Below are 9,492 nucleotides of genomic sequence, written 5' to 3'. Positions count from 1 at the left end.
CTAATCTAAAAGTATCCTGCGCATTTGAGCACAAGGATAAGTTTGTTTTAATGATCGAAATGTAGGTTTCCTTTTCAGAAAATGTCAGTTTCGGTTTCAGGGAGGTCTGCGGGCAAGTATAAAAAACAACATAATGTTTGAACAAAACTGGAGAGACGCGATTTTTTCTGCACAACAATTATGAATGTTTGCCGATTCTTAAATTATCAAGAAATATGATTATTTTGTTGATAAAACGACATCATTTTAAAGGGTGACGACTTAAGTCGTACTTTACGATTTTTCCGACGAATTGAGAAATTCAATTTTTGTTCACTAACCCCTTGCGCCATGCGGAGGGCCTGTGTGGTCGGGCCGGTTCGGGATGAATTTCTCCGCCACCGATGCCACGGACGCCGATGCTTACGCCGACACCGACACCGACGCCGGATCTTCTGCGACACGGGGCCCGTAACGTTAAAAAAATGTGGTTGATCCCTCTTATATAGGAATCGGTATAGAACACGAAAGTGAAACGTGTCTTCACAGAAGTAGTGTAATGTTTGTTGCACATTGATATATAATGTCTATTGGTGTTTTGTGGCTAAAGCGCCCTTAGGCGTTGATGCACTCACGCTGACGCCTGGTGGCACGTCTCCTCCATCACGACTACCAACGTCGATGACCATGAGCAACCGTCGTGCATATGGAAGCTGCACTACGCTGCACACGCTAGCACAACGCGAAAGACGAAGCACGTAACTGACACACTAATACAACGCGCAAGACAAAGCACGTAACTGAATCGTCACCGAGTCAAATCAGCGCGTACAGCGCGTCGTAATTGCAGCCTCCGCGATCAACTTCAGAAACATTTTCAGAGCTAATTGCGGAGGCCACGCTCCGCTGTGCTGAGTACGGTGAACGCCACCTAGTAGTGCTTCTGCGAGAACGCGTTGGTAGTGCTTCTTGATGCCAGCGTCCCTTCGAATGCTGGCATCGAGGCGTCGTAGTGCTGAGACCACCGAAGCGTTCACTGTCGGTGCGCGTTAGTGTCATAATGCAGTACTTCTCTTTCTGCTCGTAGGCGGCGGCACCGCCCCGAGCAAGAGCGCGGGTACACGGAGGAGTGTTAGATATATAAGGCGCGTCTGTGTAGCTCTCTGCAAATGCGTTTGTGGCGCAATGGGTTAAACGCTCGGCGATCTATCGTCGCGGACCGAGAGGTCGTGGGTTCGATTTCCAAATTTTGCATGTTTGTGGAACTTTTTCTTCTGGTTTCTTTCTTTGTATTATGTTCGTGTATGTTCGTGTGACGTATTTCCGTGACGGAAATACGTCAGTGAAGTCTTGGTGGACCCCGGCATAAAACACTTTCGTGTTAAAAAAATCCCGCCATCATCACCATGGCGCCATCGTAATTTCATCGCCTTGATCTCAATGCGATCATTCATTGGTTGTGACACCATCGCCATCGTTCCGCCATCTTCATTCTGTCATCGTCATTGCGTTGTTATTTCATCCTCGTTCGATCGCCGCCATGTCATTGCGGTCACTGCATATCAATAGTACAGTCGTCTTCAGCCATCATGGTTGTTCCGTCATCGTCATTCTGTTGTTGTCATTCCAGTTTCGTCTTCCCATTGTCACTCCACCGCTGCCGTCATAGGGTCGTCTACATTCCAGAGTCGTCATCGCAATGACGTCATTTCGTTGTCCTTGCGCCTTCGTAATCATGCCTCCATCATGCCATCGGTGTCATGCTGTCGTAGTCGTTAGATATCGTCACTAGATGTCGTCACTAGATATCAACCAGTGCCGTTGTAGTTGGCTGAATCAGTATGAAACGTAGTATTCAACCGAAAATATCCGTCTCGTGAGCGCTCACGGTAGCTATAATAAATTGGTCCCAAGGCCACGTTTCCGGTAATTTGGTGGCAAGTGGCTGGGATCATTAACTTGTTAATGTAGAAAGCTGGGTCCAAATTTTACTTCTAATGATTTTACGTGCCGAAACCTCGCCGCTGGTAAGTCAGTAAGAAGTAAGAGATTCCAGCGTATTTTCTCGTATTTGGGCGACTTTGGCAGAGTTCTCGATACTTCATACTCGATACACGAGTTCTCCCGTCTCCGGTTTCTTTGTAATGTGACGTAGTCTGGTTTCGCCTTTTTTACCGAATAACAGGAATAGCTAACAAGATCCGAGAAGACGCTGCCAAAATGAATGACGTCACGGTGGCGTCATGGTGAGCTGGTGCGCGAAGCGCCGACCAATCATGTTTTTCGTTCTTGCACTTCACAGCGAAGCCTCTTAAGGGGGCTTCAAAAACAGGTCTCATGATGCGAAGATGGGCGTGCGAATGCTTGGCCGATATCAAATGTAAATGCAACGCAACGTGTTTCGGAGCGCCCAGTTAGGTTTGAAATGGCATGATCAATGATTATGAAATAAGTCACTTAGAGTATATGTCACTTGAATAGACAATTACAGATATGTACGTTTTTTTAACCAGTAGCAGCAAGTTTGTTTCTTTGTTCTTTTCTTTACGTCACGCTTTATACGCGATTCACGTTGGAGGTAAGCTAGGAGCTTGTACGTATGGTCTGGGCTGGTCGTCTTAGCTGTACCAGTTACTCATATTGGTGATGGTCTGCGAAGTCTTTCCATCTTACCAAGCCTTGTATTACGGTAAGACAGGCCCGTTTTGGTACTACACAAAGTGCCATCAACCACCACAAATTATTGTTTGCTGATCACATCTCTAAACTTCGTGTCGCCTGAAATTCTGATGAAAGAAAGCAATATTCTGTCGCTTCTCTGTCTAATGCAGGTCACTAGGGAAAAATACCAAGTTGAACACAGGACACGTCACAAGAACCAAAGATGGCAGCTGGAGCCCCTGTCTTCGACCCCATCCTGGCTGAACGAGGAGACGCGACGCAAGTTCCTTTCGCGAGTGCAGCCTTCGAGCAGCTGCCACCCTGTACGGCCACGCCCGGCAGCACCTGCCAGATTGTGGACAACCTTTCGACGTTGAACGAGCTGCTCTTTCACGCCGAACTGGAACTGCGGGAACTGTCCGCACCATACGGGCAGCTCTCGCTCGCGAGCTTGGCAGAGATGAACCCAGACATACCGCGCGACTCGCAACAGACCGTCAACCAAGCGGTTGCGCTGGTTCACCGGTTGCTCAAGACGCACTCGTGCGTGCTACACGTTCACATTCACCACCGCGTCTTCGCCTTTCATGAAGCGCTGATTTGCGACGCCCTCAAATGCAACCCTTCCACTAGGTTGCTGAGTATCGACTTCCGAGCTTATGTCATCACGCAGGATCTCGACGACGTTTTCTGTTCCTTGAAGCACCTGCAAGAATTGGAATGTCTAGCCCACGGGGTACGCGACGACGTCTCGTCTGCTTTGTTGACAGTTTTTCGCGTCTGCAAATCGCTGACGACCCTCAAGATTGCCGAGTTATGCATGACAGGCCGCACCGCGAAACCATTCGTCGCCTCTCTTAAAGGAGCTTCAACGCTGAAAGAGCTGTCAGTGCACGGTTCCGTCATATGCGAAGCCGGACGAGGCCAATTCGCGCAGTACCTCAGAGACACCACCTCGTTGACCACACTAAGCGTAGCGGCAGACGAGCTCAGCCGGCGGAACTGCTTCAACTGGATGGCCGAAGGCCTCCTTGGTAAACAAGACCATCAAGAAAGTCAGGCTGAACAACGTCCTGTTTGACCTGGAGAATGCCGAATGGGCAGGGCGGATTTTCACGGGAAATGCAGTTATACGGAGCTTCAGCGTAGTGTATTTGCCGCCAGTTTTATCCTTACAGCCGAGCACAGATTACAACTTCTGGTACGCGCCGTTGTCCACCAACGAGACGCTGGAGGAACTCAGCCTCCCGTTCTCCATCTGGAACTCGGCGCAGTGGGTCGATTTCTTCTGGACCGCCTCGAGGAAGCCGAGTCTGAAGAAGTTGATCATTTCCGTACACGCCACAGATCACCGCAACTTGCGAGACTTGTGCAAGGCTCTCAAGGAGAGCGGAGCCGAAGATAAGGTCTCGCTGGGAACCTACTTCGTGTACCACGACTGGGACTTGATGTACTCGAAGGCGTTCTCGGACGTGGACATGTTCTGTTTCGACAACGTTCTGGCGCGGCTCTCGAGCGTGTTGCTGACATTCACGCACATTACCTCCGTGCGCTTCAGCATCAGGATGGGGGACGTGGCCCTCGTGTCAGCCATCGCCGCGTACATCGGAGCTGCCACGTCGCTCCGGAAGCTGCGGCTGGCTCTATACTCGGACGACGGTGACACGGAGCACGATATGAACACGTCGTGGACCGAGATAGTAGAAGCACTCGCTCGCAACACGAGCATCAAAGGGCTGTGCGTGCACGTGGACATCGACTCGGACGACAGTGACGAGGAAGACGGCGTCGGCGACGTGCTCGAGCAGCACCAAGTCCAGCGTCTCGCTCAAGTGATCGGGTCCAGGCAGAACATACGCACGGTCTACTTCGGCGCGGAACAGGCGGGCGTGGTCGGCGCGTTCCTTCGCTGTTTCTCCAAGGACATCGCGGACAACTACAACCTAGTCCGCGTCACCCTGAATGGAGTACTGGACACGGAATCGGCACAGGACGGCTTCAAAGTTCGGGACACGGCGCGTCGAAACTGTGGCCTGGTGACGCGCGCCACGCAGTTCGCCAGAGGACGTGCACTGGACAGGTGAGTGCATTGTGCGCACTTCTACAGAGGGTCGTTCAATCATGCGCGTAACGTTGTTAGAAGTAGTGGCACTTGATTCTTTGTCTTTTGAAGTTACATTGTAGAGTAGTGAACAAAAAGATGTCCCAGGTTATATTGATGCTGAAATGGAGCCTCTTGGTTTTGAATACTCCATACACGTGAATAGTAAGTGCCTACGCACTCAGTTTAGTCAAACTTTCACAACATTATTACACGAGACTCTGAATTGACCTCTCAAATGGAAAATGCATCTGTGATAGGATGGCCACATTAGGTGGGTTGTAGGCTAATGTTTTGTGTACTCAGCTTCGCCTCATCTGGTCGAACCGTAAGGATAGCTACAGGAACAGTAGATAAATGACACGCGTCTGTGGGTAAACGTATAAATGCGACTTGTGTAGTATTTTCTCTTTTTTTGTATACATGACACTGTGTTCAGGAAGCCATTGGGTTGTGCGTTGCTCCGTCAACAATCGTTGACGGTTCAAATGGTGGACTGCGAGGGCTGCTGGAACACAGCCTCCAGAGCGGAGGTCGTAGGCTGAGAAGTGCGTTTTCTCCATTCTTTTTAGCCCATCGGTTCAAGAAGACCTGCTTTGAGAAAGAGTCGATAGATAGCTCGAAAGAACTTGCTGAGGGCCTAGTTGATGCGTAACTGACATAATAATATGCTCGAAGAACAAACACAGCACGAAACAAAAAAGGTGGATGGTCACGGGCACAGCACTACCGTCAACTGTTTATTACACACCGTTGTCATGAAACATCATACACGTAAACGAATAAAAAAGCAGACAAAGAAAAGAGAAAAAGAAAGGTTTTACTATTTAGTTCGTATTGTGCTTGTTTTTTTGTGCTCAATAATTATGTTAATTGGTGGAATTGTCAACGGTGCTTTGCGCCTCGCTGTGCAACTGGCTGTTACCGCTCTCTCTTAGTCAACAATACCGCCCTAAACCAGGCGAACCTCAGCAGTTGCAAGAATGTGACGCGAAGGCACTTATCGCCTCACCCGGCCTATTTGCCGCCAGAACTTCCAATTGGCTTCCCGAAGACAGATAACAGGAACTATCACAATTGTTCTTAACTATCACAATTTCTCTTGCCCAATTGCTCATTGCAGCTGTGTGGGTTGTTCGTCGCACGTCGATAGCAGCGACCTAGCAATAAGGAACTGCTTGCTTAAAACGAAATTGTCCCTACTTATCGACCTCGACTAGACGGTACAAACGCACGTTGCTGCTCGCTCCCCGCAGGCTCTAGATAAAGGTAACTGGGGAATTTCAGGGCGAATTGTCGAAAGATAATTAAAAAAAGTAAAAACATAGACGAGATGTCGCCGAGAGGCGACTGTCGTATAATATTATTCTTCGGCACCGTCTGACGCCAACTAGAAAATTAAAAATTAATAAACTTTCGGCTTTTGCATGCCAAAACCAAAATCTGATTGAGACACGCCGTAGTCAAATGTTATGATTATGATTAATTAAATGAATGATTATTAGGCAGGCCGTAGTGAAAAAACTCCGTATTAATTTCGACCAATTGTATATTTTTTAACGTGCACCCAAAGCAGGGTACACGGCCATTCTCGCATTTCGCCCCCGTCGAAATGCGGCCGCCTCGGCCGGGATTCGATCCCACGACCTCGTGGTTAGCAGCGCTACGCGAAAGCCACTAAGCAACCTCGGCGGGTCTAGAAAATTTAGCTGCACGTGCCACCGGGCTGGCGCGCTCTGCAGTTCTGTGAGAACTCGTGTTCATTTTGGAGGGTGCTGGGTTACCTGATGGCTCTGTTCAGCGCGACTAGGGTTGCTCATACAAAGTCTCGAATTAGCGCTGTATACAAAATGTAGGCGTGACATTTAAAATGGTTTCGTAGAACTTGACAACATCTACGTCATGCGATGAGACATTTATAATCGATGCGGGCTCTGCCTGTTTCTTGCTGTTTATTTTGTCATCGTTTAGTTCACATCGTTTATTTGTCAAGACTGAGTTGGGTTGTTGGTGCGATTTCGTGTCAAAGACGGCGCGAAAGACGCGGACATGTATTAGAAGGCGACGACGACACAAGCGCTGATTCGCAACTAAAGGTATTGGCCCGAACCAACCGGTGTATCATAAGATAATCTAGCCGAGCAATCTAAAAGTTGTTTTCGGAATGAAACCTTGAGTTACGAGTCAGAGCCTGTACCGTCGTGTTCCAGCTCTTATCGGCGCATTTTTGGGTGTATTTTACGTCCTATGGTTCTTTATTCGCTATAGTTTCGTTATTGCAGATTGGATCTGGGGAGGTTGTCACAGTTGTCACGACTGCCACGTTTGTGTTGGTGACGGTGGGGGGGGGGGGGGGGGGGGGGCGTGTAGGGTTGTAGGGCTGGCCATGCAAAGCGTAGTGGTACAGGGCTTTATTAGAATTGCAGAATGGCTGCCAAAGAAGAGAAGCGCAGTTGAGGACGGCTGAGAATTAGATGGTAAAATTTGACGGTAGAACTTGCAATTTGGTGCCGCAAAACAGGGATAACTGTAACTCTCACATTGTTCTTAGCTATCACAATTGCTCTTGTACAGAGGTTAACACACTTCTCTAGAACGCGCGAACCACGTTTTCATGACTGCTCTGGCGATATCTGCAGATGACATGTGGCACGAAATCGGATGTATGTGAGGTTGCGTGACAACATTTGCACTTTCTATTGATTTTTCTCCACCTGGTGGTCTGCTTAAGCTTTGGTAGCTGTTTGACCCTCAGGAGTGTGTTCTAGACAAGTATGTTGACCTCTGTACAAGAGGTCCCGATACAGTCTTTAACTATGAAACCACTTTCTGTATACTAAATACTAGCTGTAATATGGCCGAACATTTAATAATAAATTCCGATTCTGCTCACTGGTTGAGGCCTTCGTCATGGGGCAGTGGACATAGAAATAGGCTGATTGGTATGATTATGATGATGCGAATGACTGCTGTGCTTATCGGAAGTGTTAAACAAAATAGGCCTGTTTAACTTCTGCAGGCACTGCGCCATTGCTTTGGAGCGGGTCTGGCGCCATGCGGCACTGCTCGAAGAACTCGCCGAGCAGCTGTCCGTCAGCGTGGACGAGGCCTCTGCCACGGTGCGACGTGGGCTGAGGAACATGGAAGGCCTGCACGACTTCATGCGGCTCGCCCGCGTCGTCCGGGACGGCGTCGTGTGCGACCCGAGCCGCGACGGTGGTCCTCGACTGGACACCCTCAACGACGACTGCTGGAGGCTTGTCCGCCGCTACCTGATGCTCGGCGACGTCAGGGAGCCTGCCGAGCCGGCGTCTTTGAGGCAGTGATGTCACAGGGCATGCTCAAGAGTTTCCACTCTTGACTCCTGACCCCGAGAGGTGACGCTGGTGCACAACACGCGGTCTTACGTGACGCTGTTTCCCCCGAGTCGGAGCAGTGTCGGCAATGACTTCGCCGCGATGTGTGATGGACTATTTGAGATGCCAAAACGTGCAGACGTATCTCATGACGTGCACCAAGCGTGTTCTGACATGAGCGTAACAGAACTTCGGGGATGTGGTCGATTTCAGAGGGCTGCGTGTGGCCGCGTGGGAACTTGCACCCTGTCGACCTCGATATGAGCGAGGACACGATTTAACTGCTACCAGAGTGCTTTTTTTTTACTTATCGAGTGTCCTGTCTGAAATAAAGGTTGGCAGTCAGTTTTATGTTGCCTGTTTGGAGATGTACGAGTTTAAATTCATCGAATCCTGCTTAGGTTACACCACTTCTATATTATACAGGGTGAGCATATTGTTTTATAGATTCCGATGTGTGCGTTGGATCTATATAATTTGAATTTTTTAGTGAGATCCGCCATATTCCTTTCTTTCATGGTGACTAAGGCAATATCATTAACTGGAATGCATGCGAAATCTGTAAACGCTAGTGTAAAGTGCCGGCAGAAGTGCCAACTTCTCGGATAACGCTTCAATTTGTGTTCGTTTCCTTTATTCTTGGTGGGTGTCTCCTTTCAAAAACCTGATCAATATTGGCAGTTTCGCCCGAAGTGCCAAGCATTGAAAGCGGTAACAAAATTCAGCTCGGAGCTAGAGCTCCTCGGGTGGTGTACTATCTAAACGCGGGCGTGACGTGCTTTTTGCGAGAGAGCACGTAAGGCAACTTGGTGCTGCTTTCAAGTAACAGCGCCCTGTCGGCCGCTAGGGCGGCGCGGCGGTCGTTGGAATTAAGCGAATTGCCTTCGAGTTGTCGCAAGCATGTTCATTCCCAATTCCTTGAATTGTTCACTGTCGTGAAACTGTCGTATTACGCGAAGTGGTGAGGCGGGTGGCTCGTGCTTTTCCTTTTTTCTTTCTTTTTTTTCTGTGCTTCGTCTGTGCGCAACGACTTCTCGTCCGTACGTTCTCTCGGCGGCCACTCGCTGGTACCGCTCATTGCGTCAACTGGCACCATCCGCCCGCGCAACGTGAGCGTAATGAATGCGCATTGATATTTCTCCTGCCCCTATTTCCCGGATATAGAAACGGCGATAAGTTCTTTGCTTTCCCCTCTGGCCTTTGAATTTATGAACTGAATTTTAGGCGTGTACCTAAATTATATAAAGACTTTCAATAAATTTTGATACAGAAAAGTCTGCACTTCTTGTATAATCATCCCTTTATTTATAATAATAATATAATAATAATATAATAATAATCTTTATTTCTCTCTTTCCACAGAATACAGAATGAGAGCGGACGTAAGGGTAAAAG

The 9,492-nt window shown here is 48.7% G+C and overlaps 1 protein-coding gene across 1 annotated transcript; it reads left to right on the top strand.

Moving 5' to 3' along the window:
• The first annotated feature begins 2,863 nt into the window (after positions 1-2,863).
• LOC119433963 (uncharacterized) lies at positions 2,864-8,334 on the top strand. Its single transcript, XM_037701255.2, has 3 exons — positions 2,864-3,674; positions 3,805-4,720; positions 7,761-8,334. The coding sequence occupies exons 1-3, from the start codon at positions 2,864-2,866 to the stop codon at positions 8,065-8,067; spliced, it is 2,034 nt and encodes a 677-aa protein (XP_037557183.2). The 3' UTR covers positions 8,068-8,334.
• Positions 8,335-9,492: the final 1,158 nt, after the last annotated feature.

The sequence above is a fragment of the Dermacentor silvarum genome, chromosome 11 (assembly GCF_013339745.2).
Source record: "Dermacentor silvarum isolate Dsil-2018 chromosome 11, BIME_Dsil_1.4, whole genome shotgun sequence".
In the NCBI taxonomy this organism is placed as follows: Eukaryota; Metazoa; Arthropoda; class Arachnida; order Ixodida; family Ixodidae; genus Dermacentor; species Dermacentor silvarum.
This window is presented reverse-complemented; position numbering and strand designations above follow the sequence as displayed.

What these genes read in the sequence shown, in the direction of transcription:
- LOC119433963 (XM_037701255.2), top strand. Translation starts at nt 2,864, where the DNA reads ATGGCAGCTGGAGCCCCTGTCTTCGACCCCATCCTGGCTGAACGAGGA. An exon ending in GATGGCCGAAGGCCTCCTTG is followed by an intron (nt 3,675 to 3,804) that starts GTAAACAAGACC and finishes ATTTGCCGCCAG; the next exon opens with TTTTATCCTTACAGCCGAGC. An exon ending in AGAGGACGTGCACTGGACAG is followed by an intron (nt 4,721 to 7,760) that starts GTGAGTGCATTG and finishes TAACTTCTGCAG; the next exon opens with GCACTGCGCCATTGCTTTGG.